This window comes from Hyperolius riggenbachi, chromosome 8 (genome assembly GCF_040937935.1).
Source record: "Hyperolius riggenbachi isolate aHypRig1 chromosome 8, aHypRig1.pri, whole genome shotgun sequence".
NCBI classification, from domain to species: domain Eukaryota; kingdom Metazoa; phylum Chordata; class Amphibia; order Anura; family Hyperoliidae; genus Hyperolius; species Hyperolius riggenbachi.
In genome coordinates, this window is record NC_090653.1 from 210,715,210 (window position 1) to 210,740,648 (window position 25,439).

Here is a 25,439-nt window from a genome sequence, read left to right on the forward strand (position 1 = left end):
CGTTTTAATAACCGGGACAAATGGGTATATAAAATTTGTGGGTTTTAATTACGGTAGCATGTGTTATTTTAAAATTATAATGGCAGAAAACTGAGAAATAATTATTTTTTTCCATTTCTTCCTTAATGTTCCCATTAAAATTAATTTAGAAAAAAAAATCTTAGCAAAATGTACCACCCAAAGAAAGCCTAATTGGTGGCGGAAAAACACAAGGTATAGATCATTTCGTTGTGTTAAGTAGTGATAAAGTTATTGGGGAATGAATGGGAGAAGCGCTGAAATGTGAAAATTCCTCTTGTCCATAAGGTGAAAACAACTCGCGGCTGAAATGGTTCTATTTGCTGTGTCCACCGCATTGTACAAATAGAACATTGCATCTCAGTGTGCAGTCCCGAATTGCGGCCGTTTTCCACAAGCGATTTCGGATGCGCAAACATTACAGTGGAAACCTGCCCTGTACATCAGGCCTGAGTGTGAACCGGTTTTCTAGTGAACCAACCTGCGTCCGTACACTCTCATGAGATCATTTACTCAATCGTAGATGTGCTGTAGCAGTTGCCATATGGAAAGTACAAAACATTTGTTTGAATTTAATAGAGTGTTGTTAAGACTTTGGAAAGCTGAGATAGTTTGTTGCATTAGAAACTTTATTTACTTAGTTGTATGCAGGTTTCCTCACCATGACTGCCCATTTGTAAAATGATAACCCCATCTCAAATTTAGAACACATATACAGTAACTGTTTTTATGTCTACTTTTATTGTGAGATCGCTACACTGACAGAATGTAAACAGTTGTACTGTCTTTGGTGGTGATAGTGAACTCTTCTTCCATTTGTGTGAATTAACGCTCGCCCCCTCCCAGTAATCTGAGCCCTGGAGCTCTCCATCAACTGTAACAAACATACTGTGAGCCGGTTACTGTCCCCCTCCTCCCTGCGTACCCCTAAGTGTGTAAAAAGCAGGGTAAGGAGAGGTGAAGATTGCAAGCTGTCAGAGGACGACTCGCTGTTCCGCCTTAGAAGTGTGATGTTAAACATCTGGCTGCTGCTTCCACATCTTCAGATTACACTTCCATTCATAATGCTAAGTGTTGTAAGGCAGAACACTTCTCCATGCAATCAGCCAGGATGCAAGATGATGTAGCTGGCAGGCCACTCCATACCATAAAAACATTATCTGCCACGATTAGTCTTAAGTAGTGCAGTCATGTAGGTAAACTGTGGGCAGTGAAGACATCGATAGGAGTTATTACAGGTCCACATTGCTGCACAGCAAATCTTTCGTTCCAAGATTTGTTTTTAAACTGAAGTTCAGTTAAATAGCAATCTGCAGTTTCCTTTTGCCTTGGCCTGCCAGGTGAGAGTGGCATCCTGGCCTCTTCTTGTACATCTGTGATTGATCCATTGATTATGGAAGGCTGACATTCCCAACTAGCATTGTATGACTGTTTAATTATGCAAATAAAATGAAAGCAAGCAGCTGAAATAATGTACAGTGAAGTCTTTGCAAGGTGCAGAGCTGATATGGTATTTTCCTCTGCAAGAGGGTAATTTCTCCTTCATCACCCTGTATGAACAATTGGTGTTTTTTTTTTATAAAAAAATATTAACCTTTACCCTTAAGGAGCCCTTTGATAATTTTAGGTTGCATGAGTCTTTGCTCCTGCCTCCTATAGAAAAGATGCAGCTATATTGGCAGCCGTACACATAGAGGAGAGGTCATTTCATGTAGTAGTATAAGCCCAGTTCACCATGTGGTAGTTGTTCAGGTGTGTGTTGTGGTATAAGTATAATGCTGTGAATACACAGTGAGTGTTTTTATTTTTTTTTTGACAGGTAGATGGCTCGATAGATAATTTCTGATTTCGATAGTTTCTCTGCTCCATTTTCTCATAGTGAATGGAAATCGATCTGAAAAAGGATCAGAAAATGGATCGGCCAGTGAATCTGCCAAAAAACTCATTGTGTATTCCCAGCATAAGACAAGTGTTCGGTGTTCCCATCTGCACTTTAGGAGGTTGTTTGAAGGGTGACCAGAAGATTGTGAGTTCAATGTAGCATTTCTACTGCCAGCAGTAGAAATGTCACCATGTGATAAATTTCAGAATGTAAATCGGGGAGAGGAAAGATTTTACAATGGGCAACCACTGACTAAATTAATTATAAATAATAATTGTAAAAATGAAGCTTTAAACTTGAAGCTTATTTTTTTTTTCATTTAACTTTTTCTCATTACATTATTTTCACTGCAGTTCCTCTTTAACCACTTAAGGACTGCAGCCTTAAAACCCCTTAAAGAGGAACTCCAGCCTAAACAAACATACTATTAATAAAGAGACTCCGTAACAAAAATTGCATCCTGTTTTTTATCATCCTACAAGTTCCAAAAGCTATTCTAATGTGTTCTGGCTTACTGCAGCACTTTGTACTATCACAGTCTCTGTAATAAATCAATGTATCTTTCCCCTGTCAGACTTGTCGGCCTGTGTCTGGAAGGCTGCCAAGTTCTTCAGTGTTGTGGTTCTGCTATGAACTCCCCCTTCCAGGCCCCTCTATGCACACTGCCTGTGTATTATTTAGATTAGGGCAGCTCCTCTCTTATCTTTTAAAAGCTGGATAAATCGTCCTTTGAGCTGGCTGGGCTTTCACATACTGAGGAATTACAGACAAAGGCAAAGCTGTTTGCATGAAGAAATGAGCAGCCTGAAACTTCAGTGCATGAGAACTGCAGAGGGAAAGAAACACACAAATGATCTCTTGAGATTCAAAAGGAAGGGTGTATGGATGTATTTTCTATGTGTGGACATACTGTACATCAACCTACTTCCTTTTTTGGTGGCCATTTTGTTTGTTTATAAACAAACTTTTTAAAACTGTTTTTAACCACTTTTAATACGGCGAGGAGCTGTGAAATTGTGACAGAGGGTAATAGGAGATGTCCCCTAACGCACTGGTATGTTTACTTTTGTGCGATTTTAACAATACAGATTCTCTTTAAGTTACATTAGTTATGTTAATTAAAATAGATAAGATATAGGTAATATAATCTCTTACCCACCCTGTTTTAAAAGAACATGCAAATGTTGTCTAAATTTATTGTGCTACATGTCTTTGATCAATTAATAGACACTTTTTTTGTTTGGGTAAAAGTTATAGCGTTTACAAACTATGGTGCAAAAAGTGAATTTCCCCAGTTTGAAGCATCTCTGACTTTTCTGAGCACCTGTCATGTTTCATGAGGTGCCAGAATTCCTGGATAGTATAAATACCCCCCAAAATGACCCCATTTTGGAAAGAAGACATCCCAAAGTATTCACTAAGAGGCATGGTGAGTTCATAGAAACATTTTTTTTTGTCACAAGTTAGCGGAAAATGACACTTTGTGACAAAAATAAATAAATAAAAAAAAGTTTCCATTGTGGTATCGCCATACTCAGGAGAAGTAGTATAATGTGTTTTGAGGTGTATTTTTACACATACCCATGCTGGGTGGGAAAAATATATCTCTGTAAATGAGAATTTTTTTGATTTTTTTTTTTTTACACAGAGTTGTCCATTTACAGAGATATTTCTCCCACCCAGCATGGGTATGTGTAAAAATACACCACAAAACACCTTATACTACTTCTCCTGAGTATGGCGATACCACATGTGTGACACTTTTTTGCAGCCTAGGTGCGCTAAGGGGCCCAGCGTCCTATGAGTACCTTTAGGATTTTACAGGTCATTTTGAGGCATTTGGTTTCTAGACTACTCCTCACGGTTTAGGACCCCTAAAATGCCAGGGCAGTATAGGAACCGCACAAGTGACCCCATTTTAGAAAGAAGACACCCCAAGGTATTCCGTCAGGAGTATGGTGAATTCATAGAAGGTTTTATTTTTTGTTTTGAGGGGGTCTGAGGGCGATCTGAGGGTGTGGGCCAGTGATTGAGTGCCCGCAAGGGGCAGATTAGGGTCTAATCTGATGGGTAGCAGTGACGGAGTGATTGATGGGTGATCAGTGGGTGATTAGATGGGAGAACAGATGTAAACAATGCACTTGGGAGGTGATCTGAGGGCGAGTCTGTGGGCGATCTGAGGGTGTGGGCAGGTGATCAGGTGCCCGCAAGGGGCAGGTTAGGGTCTGATCTGATGGGTGGCAGTGACAGGGGGTGATTGATGGATGATTGACAAGTGATTGACAGGTGATCAGTGGGTGATTACAGGGCAGAATAGATGTATACAGTACACGGGAGGGGACTGTCTGGGGAGGATCTGAGGGTGTGGGGGGATGATCAGGAGCCCCCAGGGGGCAGTTTAGGACCTAATCTAAAATATAGCGTTGACAGATAGTGACAGGGGGTGATTGATGCGTGATTAGGGGGGTGATTGGGTGCAAACAGTGGTCTGAGGGTTGATAGGGGGGGGTCTGAGGGGTGCTGTGGGCGATCAGGGGGCAGGGGGGCAGGATCAGTGTGTGTGTGATTACACACACAGCTGCCTCCTCCCCTGGTGGTCGCTCGATCACTGGAAGCACCAGGGGAGGAGGTAGCCTGTATAATACACTTTGTATACATAGCAAAGTGTATTATACACTTTTGTACGAGGGGATCGGCAGTTATTGGCCGGCGAGTTGACGTCACGGGTGGGCGGAGCCTAATGCCCCCGAATGCGCGGGCATCCCTGCGCGCGATCCCCGGCCAATCAGTCCCCCAGGTGCCGCCGCTGATCGGCGTTACGCGGTCCTGGGGGAGCCATCTTGCCGACGCCCATAGGTAGTGGGCGGTCGGCAAGTGGTTAAAGTGTTTTTAAAATAACCTTTAAAAATCATGCTAGGGCTTATTTTCAGGGAAACAGGGTAGGCATCACCTCAAGTGTAGGTTGACCTTGTGTGCACTGGGTGTATTCTGGAATACTTTCTTGCCTCACCCAAAAGGGGTTCCCAGACAGGCACATTAATATGAAGACTGATTTCTTGAAGACTGAACTGGTGCAGTACAGCTATGCCATTATGAAAACTAGAAGCCCTATCTGGGTAATGAGGTTGTACTCACTGCATGCATGTGAGGCTTAGCATCTTGTCACATGGGTGGCTGTGTCGCTAGCACCTAGCTGCATCAACTAGTAGCTGCAACACAACTTCATGATGATTAGTGACTAGCTGCAGCAACTAGTCGCTAGCATCTCCGTCACCCCTGTGACGTGGCGTTGTAGTAGAATCTCCTCTATATTTTTCAATTACTGGACAGCTTGAGGAAGCGTCATTCTCTATCAGGTTTTTGACCTCTTGGCAGGTTTCCTTTTAGTTTTTTTAGTATCACTGGCAGCAGAGAGCGAAGGGAATCTCTTTAACAGGCTCAGAGAGTGATAAAATAACAGAAATGTTATGCCAGCTCCCTGCCTTTAGTTTTTCTTTAATTTCCAGTTTTCTGAAGCGCACTAGCTTAGGCACAGCAGGTAGCATGCATACTCCCAAATGTGGGAAAGGGTTAAGTGTGAGCGCTTTCCACTCCATTGAATGGGTTATTAGATTGATTTTGCTTGTTTTGGTAACAATAGAGCCAGTCTAAAATAAATGAGGTGAGGAGCACCCATTCAGTTACCCCTGATAATATATTACTTGCGATCAAGAGGGAGGTCCTATGCTTAATTTATTACTCGGCTCTGACTCTTTTTTTTTTTATTGTGCAATGAATTGCTTTATTGCTTTGCTCTCCTCCCAAACCCCAAATAAATATATTAACACCCACTACTCATTGATAAACAAGTCAGGCCGTCATAGAAGACAATGACTTCAGCAGAGGTTCCCTGTCATTATGTCTTCATTAAAGGCCTCTTTTGCAAACACAGATGAGCACTTGATTTATGAACAAAATGGCACACTGTTCCTGAAGCCAAGTGCACAGAATTATGCAGTTCTACAAAACTTAGAAACATTTGGACATGCATGTTTATGCCTAGGGAGTGGAGGGGGGGGGGGGGTTGCAAGAAAAGGGTGTTTTGTGAGAGAAAAAGTAGTACTCATCACAGAATTTTCTGTCTGGCAAGATCAGGCATTTCCCTGTAAGAAGTTAGGTGACCATTTGCTGCACCCAAGATGGGCCTTCAGACTGCTCTGCTATGCTTATGTTATTGATCATAACAGAAATATTTCCTCACTTAGGGCCCTTTTATGCGAGCAGTTGATAGGCAACGAAAATACTGTCAAACTCTCACAACTGCTTGCTGCTGCCTGGTAACTGCTCGCCGCTGCTGTTTGCTAACTGCTCACTGAGTGCACAGTTCAACTGCCTATCGAAAAAGGACCCTTACTGCTGGCCTGTAAACAGAGTTCCTGACTGAAGGTCTGTGTACTCAACACAATCCTCTGCAGCTTTTTTCAGCCCAGATGTCTGGCAAATTTAAAATAAAACAATAAGGGAAAAGAGAAAAAGCGCTGGATCGGGAAGTACGTAGAAATGTTTTTTATTCACACGCAATACACCATTGCACTTACTATACATAAACGTTAAAATCACATCTCAATGATAACGACCCTAGGTAAATCACAAGGTGGGTCATGTCCCCGTCACTATGGCCAGTAGTGGTCGGTCCCAGTTGGAAGAGGGAAGGCAGGTTGGCACCCTGGTGAACCTCCGGCAGTGACGTCACAACACGTTTCGGCTTTCCAAGCCTTCATCAGGTTTACTCACCTTAGATAGTCCCTCATATTACATAGAAAGATTGCAAAATCAAGATTGTATCATTACTGGGGACCTTTAGAATAAAGAGCAGCCTAAGCATTTCACTTTTATCATACTGGGGCGAATGGGGGACGGTCGCAGTGCGAATGCCAATTGGTGGCAATAGGCAAAATGCTAATGCAATTCAATAATTTCGATCGGTTGTCCCAAAAAATTGAGAGCTTTTCTTTGTTTTCGATCGTTAAATCCAATCAAATTTTCAGTTTTTGTTTTGTTTTTTTTCCGATTTTTGGAGATTTGGAAATGTTAGAAATTTCAGACCAACTTTATCAAGAATTGAATGGTATGTGATGGGTTACTTGATGTACAGTTTCAATCAATTTTTTCTGAGATTTCAACTAATTTATTCATGATTGGGGAAATATTGAACATAGGTGTGCGGTACATTGGTCAGGTGTGGCCACCTTTAGAGCTAGGTAGCTTTCCCAGCAGATTCTCACACAGATGAAGATACACAGCCAACAGCCAATCGGATGTAAATTTACTTCACACCTGCCCTGGGAAATTATATAGAAATAAGGATTCTATGAGGCAAAGCTCCAGATTTTCCTTCCTCCATTTTTATAAATGGCAAACAGCCTGATTCCAAAGCATTTTCTCAAAAGAAGTTTTTTTTTTGTTTTGTTTTTATTAACCAGTTGGTTGATAATGATCATATTCCTTTTGTAAGCTACAAATCCAGCATCTGTTTGGGCCCTAATATATAGTGTTTCTGTGGTCAGGGAATAATGGATCTGAAAGACTCAGTGGAGATGAGTGAGGCACTTTGATATTGTTAGAAGTGCTGTTGTCACTTGCTCTGTGTTCCTCTGACACATTGCTCTGCTGATGTGTGCCGCATTCCCAGAGCCCTGGTTTCTAGGTAACAGGCACCAGCATTGGCAGTTGTACAGGCTTGGTTCAGCTTCCCGTACCCCATATGCTGTGGCTGGTGACTCTCCCTAGAGGGGCGATAGCTCTCAGCAGATTCCTTATGCCTGCTATTCTGATTAATTCCTCATTGTGTGACACAGCCCTTCTTGTGTTTATCTCTTCACTCACGCATATGTAATAGAAATTTATTGAAAAATGCTGCAGATTGACACTTTCTTGTTCACATTCATGCATTTTTTTTTCCAGATTACTAGGATAAACATTGGATAAACAATACTTTTAAAATATAGCCGAGCTATTCTGATCCGCTCACATCTTATTTTTATTTATTTTTAATTAAAGGTGCAAATAGACCTGTAGTTAGATTGTTTACAAAAGTAATCTCATTGTAAAAGACCACATTTTTGGCAATATTGGCAAATGTTATGAGCATCTCAGAATGGGGTGTGTGCTCTAAACTGCGTTAAAGCGGACCTGAACGCAGAACTTCCCCTCTGCTATAAAAGATAAGTAACAGCATAATAACCTATAACCACTTAAGGACCGTGGGCTTTACCCCCCTTAAGGACCAGACCCTTTTTTTCCATTCAGACCACTGCAGCTTTCACGGTTTATTGCTCGCTCATACAACCTACCACCTAAATGAATTTTGGCTCCTTTTCTTGTCACTAATAAAGCTTTCTTTTGGTGCTATTTGATTGCTGCTGCGATTTTTACTTTTTATTATATTCATCAAAAAAGACATAAATTTTGTCAAAAAAATTATTTTTTTTTAACTTTCTGTGCTGCCATTTTTCAAATAAAGTAAAATTTCTGTATACATGCAGCACGAAAAATGTGGACAAACATGTTTTTAATAAAAAAAAACCCATTCAGCCTATATTGATTGGTTTGGGTAAACGTTATAGCGTTTACAAACTATGGTGCAAAAAGTGATTTTTCCCATTTTGAAGCATATATGACTTTTCTGACCACCTGTCATGTTTCATGAGGGGCTAGAATTCCAGGATAGTATAAATACCCCCCCCAAATTACCCCATTTTGGAAAGAAGACATCCCAAAGTATTCACTGAGAGGCATGGTGAGTTCATAGAAGATTTTATTTTTTGTCACAAGTTAGCGGAAAATGACACTTTGTGATAAAAAAAGAAAAAAAAAAGTTTCCATTTCTGCTAACTTGCGACAAAAAAAAAAAATGAAATCTGCCACGGACTCACTATGCTCCTCTCTGAATACCTTGAAGTGTCTATTTTCCAAAATGGGGTCCTTTGTGGGGTGTGTTTACTGTCCTGGCATTTTGGGGGGTGCCTAATTGTAAGCACCCCTGTAAAGCCTAAAGGTGCTCATTGGACTTTGGGCCCCTTAGCGCAGTTAGGCTGCAAAAAAGTGCCACACATGTGGTATTGCTGTACTCAGGAGAAGTAGTATAATGTGTTTTGGGGTGTATTTTTACACATACCCATGCTGGGTGGGAGAAATATCTCTGTAAATGACAATTGTTTTTTTTTTACACACAATTGTCCATTTACAGAGATATTTCTCCCACTCAGCATGGAATGAGTACCTTTAGGATTTCACAGGTCATTTTTGTTTCAAGACTACTCCTCACGGTTTAGGGCCCCTAAACTGCCAGGGCAGTATAGGAAGCCCACTAATGACCCCATTTTAGAAAGAAGACACCCCAAGGTATTCCGTTAGGAGTAGGGTGAGTTCGTAGAAGATTTTATTTTTTTGTCAGAAGTTAGCAGAAATTGATTTTAATTGTTTTTTTTTTTTCACAAAGTGTCATTTTCCGCTAACTTGTGACAAAAAATAAAATCTTCTATGAACTCACCATACTCCTAACGGAATACCTTTGGGTGTCTTCTTTCTAGAATGGGGTCATTTGTGGGGTTCCTATACTGCCCTGGCATTTTAGGGGCCCTAAACCGTGAGGAGTAGTCTTGAAACCAAATGTCGCAAAATGACCTGTGAAATCCTAAAGGTACTCATTGGACTTTGGGCCCCTTAGCGTACTTAGGGTGTAAAAAAGTGCCACACATGTGGTACCACCGTACTCAGGAGAAGTAGTATAATGTGTTTTGGGGTGTATTTTTACACATACCCATGCTGGGTGGGAGAAATATCTCTGTAAATAGGACAATTGTTTGATTTTTTTCTACACACAATTGTCCATTAATAGAGAGATTTCTCCCACCCAGCATCGGTATGTGTAAAAATACACCCCAAAACACATTATACTACTTTTCCTGAGTACGGCGGTACCACATGTGTGACACTTTTTTGCAGCCTTGGTGCGCTAAGGGGCCCAACGTCCCATTCACAGGTCATTTTGAGGCTTTGTTTTCTAGACTACTCCTCACGGTTTAGGGCCCCTAAAATGCCAGGGCAGTATAGGAACCCCACAAGTGACCCCATTTTAGAAAGAAGACACCCCAAGGTATTCCGTTAGGTGTATGGCGAGTTCATAGAAGATTTTATTTTTTGTCACAAGTTAGTGAAAAATGACACTTTGTGAAAAAAAAAAACAATAAAAATCAATTTCCGCTAACTTTTGACAAAAAATAAAATCTTCTATGAACTCGTCATACACCTAACAGAATACCTTGGAGTGTCTTTTTTCTAAAATGGGGTCACTTGTGGGGTTCCTATACTGCCCTGGCATTTTACTGGCCCAAAACCGTGAGTAGTCTGGAAACCAAATGTCTCAAAATGACTGTTCAGGGGTATAAGCATCTGCAAATTTTGATGACAGGTGGTCTATGAGGGGGCGAATTTTGTGGAACCGGTCATAAGCAGGGTGGCCTTTTAGATGACAGGTTGTATTGGGCCTGATCTAATGGATAGGAGTGCTAGGGGGGTGACAAGAGGTGATTGATGGGTGTCTCAGGGGGTGGTTAGAGGGGAAAATAGATGCAATCAATGCACTGGGGAGGTGATCTGAAGGGGGTCTGAGGGGGATCTGAGGGTTTGGCCGAGTGATCAGGAGCCCACACAGGGCAAATTAGGGCCTGATCTGATGGGTAGGTGTGCTAGGGGGTGACAGGAGGTGATTGATGGGTGTCTCAAGGTGTGATTAGAGGGGGAATAGATGCAAGCAATGCACTGGCGAGGTGATCAGGGCTGGGGTCTGAGGGCATTCTGAGGGTGTGGGCGGGTGATTGAGTGCCCTAGGGGCAGATAGGGGTCTAATCTGATAGGTAGCAGTGACAGGGGGTGATTGATGGGTAATTAGTGGGTGTTTAGGGTAGAGAACAGATGTAAACAATGCACTTGGGAGGTGATTTGACGTCGGATCTGCGGACGATCTATTGGTGTGGGTGGGTGATCAGATTGCCCGCAAGGGGCAGGTTAGGGGCTGATTGATGGGTGGCAGTGACAGGGGCTGATTGATGGGTGGCAGTGACAGGGGGTGATTGATGGGTGGCAGTGACAGGGGGTGATTGATGGGTGATTGACAGGTGATTGACAGGTGATCAGTGGGTTATTACAGGGAAGAACAGATGTAAATATTGCACTGGCGAATTGATAAGGGGGGGTCTGAGGGCAATCTGAGCTTGTAGGCGGGTGATTGGGTGCCCGCAAGGGGCAGATTAGGGTCTGATCTGATGGGTAACAGTGACAGGTGGGGATAGGGGGTGATTGATGGGTGATTGATGGGTAATTAGTGGGTAATTAGCGGGTGTTTAGGGTAGAGAACAGATGTAAACACTGCACTTGGGAGGTGATCTGACGTCGGATCTGCGGGCGATCTATTGGTGTGGGTGGGTGATCAGATTGCCCGCAAGGGGCAGGTTAGATGCTGATTGATGAGTGGCAGTGACAGGGGGTGATTGATGGGTGATTGACAGGTGGTTGACAGGTGATCAGGGGGATAGATGCATACAGTACACAGGGGGGGGGGGGTCTGGGGAGAATCTGAGGGGTGGGGGGTGATCAGGAGGGAGCAGTGGGCAGTTTAGGGCATAAAAAAATAGCGTTGACAGATAGTGACAGGGAGTGATTGATGGGTGATTAGGGGGGTGATTGGGTGCAAACAGTGGTCTGGGGGGTGGGAAGGGGGGGGGGTCTGAGGGGTGCTGTGGGGGCGATCAGGGGGGGAGGGAAATCAGTGTGCTTGGGTACAGACTAGGGTGGCTGCAGCCTGCCCTGGTGGTCCCTCGGACACAGGGACCACCAGGGCAGGAGGCAGCCTGTATAATACACTTTGTATACATTACAAAGTGTATTATACACTTTGTATGCGGCGATCCGGGTGCTAGTAACCGGCCGGCACTTCCAAACGGCCGGCGGGTTACAGCGTGAGGGGGGCGGAGCCAGTCCCCGGCAGAGCGATCGCGTCATGAATGACGCGATCGCTCCGCCCATGCCCCTACAAGGACCGCCGCCACTTGTACATGCGGCAGTCCTTGCGGGGTCCACTTCCCGGCGTACATGCGGCGGTCGGGAAGTGGTTAAAGAAAAGCATTTGTTACACCTGATACAAATCCTGCAATAAATCTGCATTGTGTCTACTTTCTGCTTTCATGGAAGCAGACATATTGTTAACATCCTGTATTTAACATTTACCTCTCTGCCGTGGCATTCAGCTTATAATAAAATGGAAAAAGCGGGTTGTGGGTTGGGTTGCAGGTCTGAAGGCCTGCGGGTCGGGTGCAGGTACCAGATTCACCAGAAAGCAGATTGCGGGGAGGGTGCAGGTAGCGCGGGTGCGTGTCTGAAAAATTAGACTCGCGCACACCTAAGTGATCAAATTACAACCTGTGATTAGTCACAGATAAGGGGGAATCAGACAGGCTAAAAATCTTAAATACATACAGGGTGTGTTTCTCTGTTTTCCTTCTGTCCTGTGCTAGTGTTCAGGTCCACTTTAATCAGAATTACGTGTGTAGATTCTTCAGGATGAGTAGAGTGTATTGCATTTTGTACTACTCTTCATGCAGTAAGACTTTATGCACGTAATTCTGTTTAACACTGTTTAGAGCTTACACCCCAATGCTACATAACACCAGGAGCCAAGTCACTTCCTAACCACAGTTTGACGTCTGGCAGACTGGTCTATTTCCAAAGCTCTCGGATGTCTGGTTGGATCTAGAATCCACTAGAAACAGGGGAAACAAAAAGAGAGAAACCAGGAGCCATGTATAGTGTAGCATGCAAAGCAATATGAAACAAATGTATAATAAAAAGTGAGGTACTGATGCAATATTTATCTTTGCACCTGGTGCAGTATTACTCTGGTCACTCTAAGAAAAAAACAACAAGCACGTACAGTGGAGGAAATAATTATTTGACCCCTCACTGATTTTGTACGTTTGTCCAATGACAAAGAAATGAAAAGTCTCAGAACAGTATCATTTCAATGGTAGGTTTATTTTAACAGTGGCAGATAGCACATCAAAAGGAAATTCGAAAAAATAACCTTAAATAAAAGATAGCAACTGATTTGCATTTCATTGAAATAAGTTTTTGAACCCTCTAACAATAAAAGACTTAATACTTAGTGGAAAAACCCTTGTTTGCAAGCACAGAGGTCAAACGTTTCTTGTTAAGTCCATCACCAAGAATCCAACCAGAAAACGTGTGCGACTTTGCAAACACTTCTAATAGCATGGTTGGGATATACAGTTCAATAGCTTATCATTTCTCTGTGTGGGAGTTGAACTAACCACCCCCTTGTTAAGTCCATCACCAAGTGGTCATCTAGTGACCTACCTATACGTGCCTGTGGTAGAGAGGAGGCACCACAAAAGGATGTTAAAAGGTTTAAAAACAGTTACAAATGTAATTATTGGTATAGACATATCTCAAATAACGGACTGACACCATTCAGTAAAAAGAAAAGGAGGATATTTACACACTTAACACACTAGAGGACACGTTTCACGGTAGTGCCTCTGTATGGGCTAGGGGAACTTGACAGGTGTACATTTTGTTCTTATTTATTTTCTTCATTGTAGGGGTTAATAAACCATTTTTTTTTTCATTTTTGCAGTCAGACTGCAAAGGCAGATCTCCTAAAATGAATTACGGTAGAACCAGAAAACGTGTGCGACTTTGCAAACACTTCTAATAGCATGATTGGGATATACAGTTCAATAGCTTATCATTTCTCTGTGTGGGAGTTGAACTAACCAGATTTAACATCAGACTGACTCTGGCTGCCGTTTAAGCTGTAAAGCTACTTTGTTTTTTTCAATTCTAAAAATGAAAGTGAAAATTGAGGACACCAGGAAAATGTTAGCTAGGATACAATTGTACAGATACAATTATTTATCACTGTAAGTTTATTTTTATGTAAGGTTTGCATTTAAGTGTGCATAGAATATTAAAGGTAAATTGCCTCGATATTCATCCCCACTTTCAGGCATATTGACGTTATTTCCTAGTTGTGTGATTGGATAAAGATCGATACTGATGAATAAACAACATTTAATTTAATTGGTGTTTGTGGCATATTTACTTTATGTAAAGATAGTGATTGTTGCTGTTATTAATCGTCACACTGTTTACATATTATCTCGATGCTTTAGGTACATAGAATGCTAGCTGAAATTCTGAACATATTCTGGCAAAGTATTTAATTATAACCAGCTCTTATCTTTTTGTTTTTTGTAGGAAGTCTTACAAACGGTGACAAAATTCTGCTTTCCGTTTTCGGTGGACAGGTGAGTTTTTGTGAACATTCTCTCTTATCTGCAGCTTTATATATTGTTCAGTGTTAGGCTATGCATAGATGCTTAAGTTACTTAGTACCCGGAGAGCACATGGCGACACAAAAACACTAGGATATTATAACTCAAAAGGACCAAAAAGCTCTCTTACTACAAGATCTATGCTAAATATGAATTTACCTTTTAAAAACGGAAGGTATTACCGGTAAGTTATTCAGCTTTACGTGAGTAAGAAAGATCTCCCATGATGCATCTTTACTAAATATGTAAATCATCTCTATGTGTCCATGAAAGCCAAACGCACATCCAGAAACCCTCTGGAGTGCAAAGTATACTTAAATGTTACAGAGCCATACTAATCCGACATCATGCCTACAGCTGTTTCATAGTTTTTGCTCCTTCTTGGAGCTAGACCTAGATTATGAATTGCTGTGGAAGGTGTGCAGTCTACCCAAGTCCCATCAAGTCATGTTTATATGTTTTTAGGGTAGACTGGGTTAAATAAAATACCAGTAAGCATAACAGATAACCTCTAGTAAAAATGTGCTAGTTGTATCAGTGTTTAATCCTGTCAAATTGAGAAAAGAAACATAATAACTTTCTCAGGAATGCAAAAAGAAAGGATATTAATATTTCCTACCTACACGCGGAGAGATCATTCATTCAGATATCAAGTTCATTTAAGTAAGGAAGGATATCCAACCTCAATTACCTCAAGCCCGCACACAGCGCAGCTCTGCGGACCGCTGTGTGCAGTGAATCATAAGGGGAACTATAGTGGCGAGTGGATGTAGTTGAATTATGGATGGGCAGAGGGGGAGGAAGAACTGCCACTTCCTCCCCGCCCATATTCGACGTTCTGCTTAGTCGACGATTATGACTGAGCAGAACAGGGGCTAAAGGAGGCACCTGAGGGGGGAGGATGGTGCAGTGTGCTAGTCGCAGCACCAGAAATTAAAAATATCGGCAGAGGGGACCAGGTCAGGGGTACTTTAAGGTGACCGGTGCACAGTGTGCACGCCTTCAGCCAAAGTTGCTGGATCACTGGAGCCTCCAGCGGGACCATGAATGGGAGGAAGAGGATGTCGGGGGACCTGGCGGGCTACGGAGGGCTGGAGGAAGCCACAGGTAAGTCACAATTTTTTATTTCAGGTTACTGTTCAGGGTCCCTTTAACCTCTTGACGACCAGCTAACGCCGATCGGCGTAAACTGGTCGTCTGCGGGTTAGCATGGAAACGGCCGCTCGATCGAGCGGCCTTTCCATGTCAGTTCACGGAGGGTGTCTCCGTGAACAGCCGGAGAGCCGCCGATCGCGGCTCGCCGGCAAAATGTAAACACACGGGGAAGAAATCCCCGCTGTTTACATCATACGGCGCTGCTGCGCAGCAGCGCCGTAAGGCATCTCGGCGATCCCTGGCCTCTGATTGGCCGGGGATCGCCGGCATCTGATAGGCGGAAGCCTATCCTTCAATGCGCAGGACGGAACTCCGTCCTGCGCATTACGGAGAGAGGGAGGGAGGGAGGTAAGGAGGCAGAGGGCGGAAATGGCTGCGGAGGGGGGCTTTGAGGAGCCCCCCCCCCCGCAAAACGCAGATGGCCGGCGGCGATCAGACCCCCCCGGCAGGACACCCCCCTAGTGGGGAAAAAGAGGGGAAGTCTGATCGCCCTGGCATAATACTGATCTGTGCTGCGGGCTGGAGAGCCCACGCAGCACAGATCAGCCAATACAGCCCTGGTCGGCAAGTGGTTAAGGCAACACTAAAGGGCTGAGAGAGTGGTTGCTGACTGCTGTTTGTGAGACCCTTTAATATGTACTGTACCATGTAATACCAGCAGGCAGAGCTCTAAAGACTACAGACTTGAACAGTAAATTATGTGACTGCCATATTTATTTCCTTATAAATAATGCAAATTGCTTGGCTGTCCTGTTGATACATTTAGCTATAGTCCTTGAACATGCATGCGGATCAGGTGTTTTTCACCCAAGTTAGACTGGATTAGCCGCATGCTTGTTTCAGGTGTGTGATCCGGATACTACTGCAGCCCAAGAAATCAGCCAGTGCACAAAAAACAGCAGGACCAATGCTTGTGATCAGGTAAAATCCTGTCGCAATCCCACTAATGGAAACATTCTCATGTGATTTCCATTGGCTTTGTTTGCCTTAATGTTTTATGAACTGTAAGCGATCGGAATCGGATTGCAAAATGTTTATAGTGGAGAACAGCCCTAATTCTAACTAAATTATCTTTTTAAAGGCAGAAGGGATAGTATTTCATTTCCACACATCCTTCACTGAGCTCTGCCGCTTTCTGCTCAGTAACTGAATAAAGAAGGGTTTTAGGTCATAGGTGTCCCCATTTAGCGGACCTTATTTTCCGTTATATTCGTTTCTCTGTTAGTCTAGTGGTCTCCCTCCTTCCACCCATGCAAAGATGGGCAGCTGGAGGTATGCCTGACAACTTACCTCTTTGTTTCAGCAATGGGTAGCACTCCCCTACCTTCGCTGCAGCCAGCATCGTACACCTGCATATACCGGTCCCGATTTGATATATACAAGTCTGGTTGTGGTGTTGGATGGAGGAGAGTGGTGATCCTGGGTGATAGCCTAACCTCCTGCAGTGATCACTAAAAACACAAGAGGATCATAGTGATCAGGAGTCACATAGTGTCACATTCCAGCCGGTAGTTGGTGAGTGGGGAAGGTCGCAGGTACCACAAGACCACCGTTATGTAAATGTACATTGTGCCAGAAACTGTCTACAAACACGACAGATTTTGAATAGCGCAGGCCCAAAGTGGTTAAACAAGCCTGTGAAAAGAAATGAGTATTTGTATAATTATACTACTGATAAAAGCACTATTCATCAACCATAGAATAAATGTAACATTTTATTTAAGTAAAGTAAGTACACAGTAAAAATGCCATATTTGGTATAACTAATGCAATGCTGAGTTCTGATCCTGTAGGGCAGGTGTTTTTTTTTCTGTCGTGTTAGTTTTGAATAGTGTGAAAACTGGTTAGCTCCCTTTCGTGATTTTTCTTTTTTTGTTTGTTTGTTTTTATTTTTGCCCATAGTTATGTGTCTATAGATTTTTTCCTACCTGTCCAGAAAAGGAGGTAAATCTCTCTAATAGGAATAAAATTAACAACTCAAGTATTTTTGTTGTCCAAAATACTAGCAGGGTTCAACATTTAAAAATCTGAACTGAAAATGGAGAGATGAGATAAATAATTGTATGCATAGGCCTAATCATAAATAGGACCTTCCTGGAAGTATAAAGTTTATTGTATCTTTGACTAGGTTCACACTGGTTAGTTGCAGAACGCACGCGTTATAATGCATTATAATGACTGTGAACTGCAATGGAGAATGGACATAGACAATACAAGACCTGCATGCAGTGAGTTAGATTTATGTGATCAATTACAATGCAGCACTGTGAACAGCCCCTTAGAATTGTATTGGCAGTGAGTTCAATGTAACTGAGTACTGTGAACAGGGTCTAAAAGTTAAAAATGTAAGTTTAACGTTTTTACTCTCTCGGGTGAAGGTCAAAGGTTTTTATTGTTTTTCTTAGAGAAAACCCAAGGTGGTTCCATCTGGGGTGGGGGATGGCAGATGGGACACAGAGGCATGTTCTCTGCCTCATTACATGCCTCTGTATCCCCACACTGCTGATCTCTGCACCCTCTCCCCACCGCTGCTCTATAGCCCCCCTGAGATTAGTGACAATATTTGTTGCTATCTTGGAGGTAAACATAGTGGAGAGGGATTCCCTGTTTAAAACGCCTGCCAGGGGCGTTCCTGCATGGTTTCCAAAGCTGCCATTGGACAGCTCTCTCCCTGGCCGCACCCCCTGCTGCTCCCCGCCTCCCTGCAAGCTATGTGAGAGACACACAGTCTCTCCTTGCATCATCGTGACCCAGAGGTGATGAAAGTTAAAGTTGGCCAGTGTGGCCCACAGGAGCTGCGTTTTTTGCGACTACCCGATCTACTCAGCCCCTGGATCAGGTAGCCTACGTTTTTATTTTTATATTATGAGCACATCTTAGGCTCTCTTTAAATCCTGAACTATTTAACTTTTATTTTAATCTCTTTCCGGTTGTACGAAGAGTTTTTAGGCAGACAATAGTATCACAGCTCCAATTAGTTATCAGTGAGTGTTACGGTATGGTTTGACTGCAGAGAGACTGATGTAGAGTCCTTGCTAATTAACCCTTACAGTGAGAGAAAAAAGGAATACTGCTTAGTTTGAAGTAGGATTGGGACTTTACATGCCCCTTAATCTCATTATGGGGTTGATGCACTAAACTGTGGTACTATTGCTGTGCACAGACAGGAAACAGCAATATTACGGTTACTGCCGGCAGCAGTGTACCGTGACTTACGCTATTAGCTTGACCCAAGATATTCAAGTAGCGCAAGCGTTGCTACAATTATGTGTTACTAACTTTGAGTAACTGTCATTAACTTAGCAACACTACTCAAGCATTGCAGGCCAGCGTAACTCGCGGTACACTGCTGCTGGTACTAACAGTAATATTGCTGCGCACAGCAATATTAACACAGGTTAATGCATCAACCCCAGCGTCACGTCAGTTCAGTTAGCCTTTCATACTTATACAAAAACAATGAAAAGGGTTTCTTTCTTCTCAGTAAACTGGAATTTTTAAGGGTGTTTGAGCTCTGAGAGGTCGAATTAGAAAAGGATGTGCTGTAAATAGAAAAAAAACCCAATATTTTTTTCTTTCAGTTTCATGTGAATGCAAAACTAGTACATAAATACTAGATATGGCTATGATGTAAAGGCTTCATGACATCCATAGCTCAGGGACAGGTGTATCTTCTCTGCCTTCTGTATTTCTGCTCTGATCCTCCAGTGGTGCATATAAGAGCAGCAATCTGACACTCTCTTCCCTACTACTGATACCTTCCCTGACCTAAAGCTGAATGATGTAATTCAACAAAGGCCAGAGAGGCAGAGGTTTCCGGAGCATAGCCTACACACTGGCTCATGGGGCTGATCATTTGTGTGTGTGAATACCTACAGTATACCAGATAGAGCAGAGACCCTGCATTCCATTGACTAAACAATTGTTGCAAATAATGCCTGTATTACTGTGCACTGTAGATGAAAATGCCATGCTGAGTCTTGATATGTAAAAAAGGAATGGGAAAAGGATTTCTTTACCACTAACGATTTAAAAGATCTTTATTAAATATGCATGATGTCACAGAGCTATTACAGGAATGTCTGTCATATTTATTGTACTCTTCTGGCATTTGTGCTAGCTGCACAGTTTTACAGGATTTGGGTTAGGATTTTTTTAACTAGGATATGGGATTAGGTTTATGAGATTTGGCTCATATTTGAATCAGATTTTACATTTTTAATAGGCATTGTGTTACACTATGTAGCAGAGTTTGCATACAGTTATGTTTTCTTTCCATATAAAGACTGCAGTTTTCCATTTCCAGATTTTCAGTGTTTAGGTTTTACTTCCATTTTGTAAACTGAACTTAGTATGTTTATTTTTATTCAGTTATTTAATGCCAAACATTTGTAGGATTTTAAGTACGCTAAGCACAGTCTATTTAAATCATTTGCCCCACTTTTTTTTTTTTTTTACCAGACACGTCGATGGGCACAATCAGAAGCACCTGTAGACAACCCAGATTGTGCACCCAAAGAAAGAATAGAACTTTACTATTGAAGAATTGTTGTTGTGGCCTCAGTGAGATCAGTACAAACAAAAACATTGGCACGCGTTTTCAGCTCAAGCACATTAGATCTGACCACATTGTTATGTAGTTACATAAAAGAATATTTGAAAGCATTCCCAAGTATTTCCTGTGTATAAAATTGTTTATTAAGTGTTTATTTTCACTGCAGAGATCAATAGAAGTTTTCTTATCTTTGGTCAAAATCAATGGCAAGAATCTCCCTGTGGCTGTGTCAAAGCTCTCTCTGTTATTATTATTATTGATTTTTATAGCGCCAACATCTTCCGCAGCGCTGTACAATAGCATACAGGGTATAACAAAACAAATTATACAATACAAACTGTTGATACAAGACAAGAGGGTATAACAACTAAAGCAGGGAACACATTAACAACATATTTTACACAGAGGTGGGAGGTATGTACACCCATTACTGTTGGGACCTGTTGATAACTGATCCTTAAAAAGGTGTTTTTTAGTTCACAGTGTACATAGGTGTTCTTTCATTTAGCAAATAAATCAGTGTCTCCTGTATCGCTAGGGGACTTATATTGCAGAAGTTAGCCCTTTTGCCTATGATTATTTAATCCTGCTGGCTTGAAGATATAAATCAGGAGAGGGTGATTAAGGATGTCATCCATTTTAGTGTTATAGAAGTAATTTGTGTTTAAATGAATAGTACATACTGTATTTCAGCTTTATACTCCTCGGGGTAATACAATGGAATGGAGACATATCTAGGATACCAGTTGCTGAAAGAAATGGGCATATGATCAGTGACACAGTTTAATGCTGTCACCCTGTTTGTGAGCCTTGAGTGATACGTTTATTTACATCCTGTCTTCTGTTTTATGTTTGTGTTTTCAGCCTTGCGGCCAGTCAGGTTGGGCAGAACTTTACATTTGTGCTGACTGACATTGACAGCAAGCAGAGGTTTGGCTTCTGCCGCTTATCTTCGGGCGCTAAAAGCTGCTTTTGTATCTTAAGGTAAGGCCAGCTGTGTCTGTATGTTCAGCCCTTGTCAGCTTGTGCAGACTCTCAGCCACTTCTCCTCAGTGTTGAGTACATGAAGCATGGTTTGGTGTCAAGCTAATAACCAAGTTTTGCTTTTGTGGTCACATGACTCTACAAGAATAGCTTTAATTACAGTATGATGTGAAATCCTGAAATGCTGTGAAATCCTTTGCATTAAGTCAATTCATTAAATATTTATTGAAGATATATATATATATATATATATATATATATATATATATAGACACAGTAGAACACATCAGAGCTCAGGGGAAAGCCTGATTTACCGTATTTATTTTTAATCAATTCTACAGGTTTTTTCTACGGATTATACTGAGAACTAACATTTTTAAATATCTAGCTTATTTCCTGTGGTTTGACATTGTAACTTCCTAATAATGGAGATAAATGACTAGTTATACTTATGCAATAAAATGCCAAATATTTTGGACCCCAGCAACAAAATAGCTGTGGTTGGCACAATAACATTCAAAATTAGAAAATCATTTTTCATTTGGACTTATCGTTGGTAAGGTAACAAATTCCTAAAATGGCAGCTGTTAATAACTTCCAGTCAGGCCCGGATTTACATCACTAGAGCCTATAGGCACAGATGTACTGGCACCTAATGTTAGGCATACACGGGTCGATCCTGCGGCCGCCGGATCGACCCCCGCTCGTCCGCGCGGATCGATTCCGGCTTGTCCCCGCCGGCGCTCCTTATCACCCGCTCGATTCACTGCTATTGTCCGCCTGCGGGGATCGAGCGCGGAATCGATCCCCGCGGTGATCGGACACGTCGGATATTCTCAATCGAGCCATCAGGCTCGATTGATATTCCTCCCCTCGACGCCGTGTATGCCTAGCATTAGACTTCATCCTCCATGAACCTTGAAACACCTGCTAAATTTCACCACAAGCATGCTGGCTGGCCCAGCTGTCACTTTTCGCTAGCACGTCATAGGTAGCTAAAGGTGTCTCTTTGCATTAGGTAGCCAGAGGTCTCAGAATTAAGTTGAAGTAGCTAGTGGTGCCCCCGACTGAAGGGAGATCTTGTCAGTGGAATGCCCAGAGCTGAGTGAGTAACCTCTCATTTACACTCTGCTCTGGACTCTGCATAGGAATGGAGAGAGGGAGGCACTAGGGGAGGGGAATAAGCCACCTTTCCATCATCAGGCGCCTATAGGCACATGCCTACAGTGCCTTATGGTAAATCCGGCTCTGCTTCCAGTATTTTCACAGCACCTGCAAACTTCTGCTTGGGGTCCAATCAGTAAGATGAGAGTTAAGAGAGATTGGAATTTTAAACTAGAGTGTGTGCTTTAAACCTACTTGTGCAAGTAAGTCACACCCCTTCTCATTTTTTCTACCACAGAAAAGTGGAGATACATCTTCTGTCTTTATGTGCAGGTGTAGAGAATTTATTAAAGGACTACTATCGCGAAAAAGTAGGCAGTTAAAATCTGATACTACCGACAGGTTTTGGACCAGAATCCCCTGTGAGGAGATAGACTGGCCCAAAACCTGCCGGTTCTGTCAGATTTTAACTGTCTACTTTTTTCGCGGTAGTAGTCCTTTAATTGACAGCACAATATGCTTTGTAAACTGAATGTATGGATGTGTTAAATGTTTATTTGTGAAAAATAGTTTGCATGTGAAGAGTTAAAAATAATATCAATTAATTAATAATAGTTGTCGGAATCCTCCTGCAAAACTCCCTCTGACTAGTGATCTGTATTAAAAGCTCAAAATCCACCTCCATTACCTGGCAATGGGAACAGGCAGCCATAAGCATCCTCTTTCTGACATTGTAAATACTGCCGATCAGGAAAATCAGCTTTCATAGTGCATCAGTATAAAATGTGGTGGGGCCATTCTCAGTGAATTACAGTGGCACATGCATAGCAGACTACACTACCTGTAATCTGACCCTACTAACCAAAGCTTGAAAGACTGAAGTCAGAAGACTATGGCGGCTGCCATATTTATTTCCTTTTCTTTTTTCTTCAATAACATTTTTATTGATAGTAACAGAGTATGATGTACAAAATCACGAAAGTATTAATAGTGATAGTTAACAGCATACAGTTTTTGTTACTCTTTTTCATTTTTTTTTTTTAATAAACGTAAAAGCTACTAACATATTTAGAACATTAGCAAAGAAAATGTACTATAATCTCATTACTATTCCGAGATAAATAATTAGTACACAGTTTGGTGATTTTGTATATTTATTTCTTTTTCAATAATACCAGTAACCTGGCTGCCCTGCTGATCTATTTGGCTTTAGTAGTGTCTGAATTACACCAGAATCCAGCATGCAGCTAATCTCGTCAGATCTGACAATGTCAGAAACACCTGATCTGCTGCATCAGGGTCTATGGCTAAAAGTATTCGAGACAGAGGATCAGCAGGACTCCCTGGCTTTGGCTTAGCAATAGGGGGTGCAGAGGTCGCGAACGCACCTTGGCCCTTAGGCCAGAGGGGCCCTGAGGAGCCCTCCCTTGACACCAGTTTTTGCCCTTTATTGAGCTTGTGCTGGTAATAATCACTTTTATACATGCTTTGAATAGTAGTGATCATTGAAAAGCTGTTCCCTATACCCTTCTTGTACTTCTGACACTGTGGTTGTCCTTGGCAGGTTTTGGTGCGTTGTATCAATTGTTCTGTATAGAGTGCTTGGGGGGCACAATGGAAAACTTGCACCGGGGCCCATAGCTCCTTAGAAAATAAAAATGGCAGCTTCCATATCTCTCTCACTTCAGTTGTTCTTTAGTGTTAGATTTGATCATTCTCTTCTGAGGAGAAATTAAAAAAAAAATGCTTGTAATTGATTTGTCGGACTGGCTGTTAGTCATGTGGTCATATTATTATAAATCATCCAATAGTTTTGACTGAGCACAGCAGGTAGCCTCCTGCTTTTCTCCTCTCCATAGGATAGTGCATGTTGCTCGGCAGAGCTGTGTGAGCTTGAGGCCCCTTTTACACTTGCAGGTGAAATCTGTGTTGTGTTACCTTATTTTACTGCAAGTGGTTTCAAAAACATTAAAAATCTAAGGAGACTTTCACCCTTATTGCGATCTGTTGTGGTGCTCTGGAAGTGTCCGATCCGACGCAAGGGCTGCAGTGAATTACCGTGAGCACCACGCTTAAAGGAATACTATTAAACTATGGCAGTTTGTCGCAACAGTATAAATGATTGTATTAACAGGTGTAAGGATGGGCAGGGTAAATGTTATTGCTGTGACTGCTAGTGGCTGCGCCCATCCCCACCTTCGGCTCCTGCTTCGGGATAGAAGAGCCGCTGCGACACTGAATGTTTACTGTTGCTATGCAACGGCAAACGAGGGAGGCGGAAAAACCCGAAGCAGGAGCCGAAGGTGGGAATGGGCGCAGCCACTGGCAGTCTCTGTGGAGAGCTTTCCACGGAAGGCTGCAGGCAGGTGATTTCAAGATTGGATAGAATAAACTTGATTGCGGGGCAGAATAGGAGCGAGAGCTGTAGCCTCTCGGTAGTCTCTCGCTCCTCAGAGTAACTAATTGTGGCAGGTCATGTGCTCTCCACTCTTATGTGGGGAAGCACGTAGTTCTAACTGTGTGTCAATAGGAAAGCAGAATCCCCCTCTCATAGTGAGATAATCCACTTCTCCATCGCTGTCCGTTTGATAAGGGTAATTAAAAATAAAATGACTACCCACAGCAATAATATTTACCCTGCCCGTCTTTACACCTGTTAATATAATCATTTATAATGTTGAGACAAATTGCCATAGTTTAATAGTATTCCTTTAGCAAACAGAGCTTGGGGTAATGAAAGTCTGTGGGCAATGCACGTATGACAAATCACGGTGTGTCGTGGCACGCATGTGCGGACTGACAAGAATCCCAGTGACATTTTTCTTGCCCAGCATGGAGTAGTTCACTGAATGGGGGGCGGTGCTATTCATATGACCCTGTCGGCGTCAGCAGGGTCACATGATTGACATGTTTTTGCGTTGCGATGCGGCAGGAGCATTGCACTGCAATGCAAAAAATAAGTGTAAAAACGGCCTACACTGACTGCAGCACTTGCTGCTTGCTCAAAATGTAATCGCTAATCACCATGACTGAAAAAGTAACTGTTACTTAACAGAACAAAGTGCTCTAATAAATTCCAATTGAAATAACTTAACACCTGCATTGATGGGGGAAAAAAAGTTTTGGATTTATTCTCATTTCCTATGCCACTTCTCCTCTACCAACATTCTCTGTGTATGACTGCTATAGACGGAAAGGCATATTTTTTTTTCTACAGGAGATACACTGGCTGAAAATCTTCTGGCAGTTAATCCTGGCTAGCATAAAAGTGAGCTTAAAGAGCTTACATACAGTGATACTGTATAGCTATTATTATTGAGGTAAATTATGACCTTCACCGTGACATTAA

At 42.3% G+C, this 25,439-nt stretch overlaps 1 protein-coding gene across 5 annotated transcripts in view; it reads left to right on the forward strand.

The window, feature by feature from the left end:
* Positions 1 to 25,439, forward strand: part of DENND1A (DENN domain containing 1A) — a 1,229,671-nt gene that overhangs the window by 385,225 nt on the left and 819,007 nt on the right. For all 5 annotated transcript variants that reach the window (XM_068248143.1, XM_068248144.1, XM_068248146.1 and 2 more), the window contains 2 exons: positions 14,216 to 14,265; positions 20,867 to 20,986. In XM_068248143.1, coding sequence (XP_068104244.1) covers positions 14,216 to 14,265; positions 20,867 to 20,986 — 170 coding nt within the window. The remainder of the gene's footprint in view (positions 1 to 14,215; positions 14,266 to 20,866; positions 20,987 to 25,439) is intronic.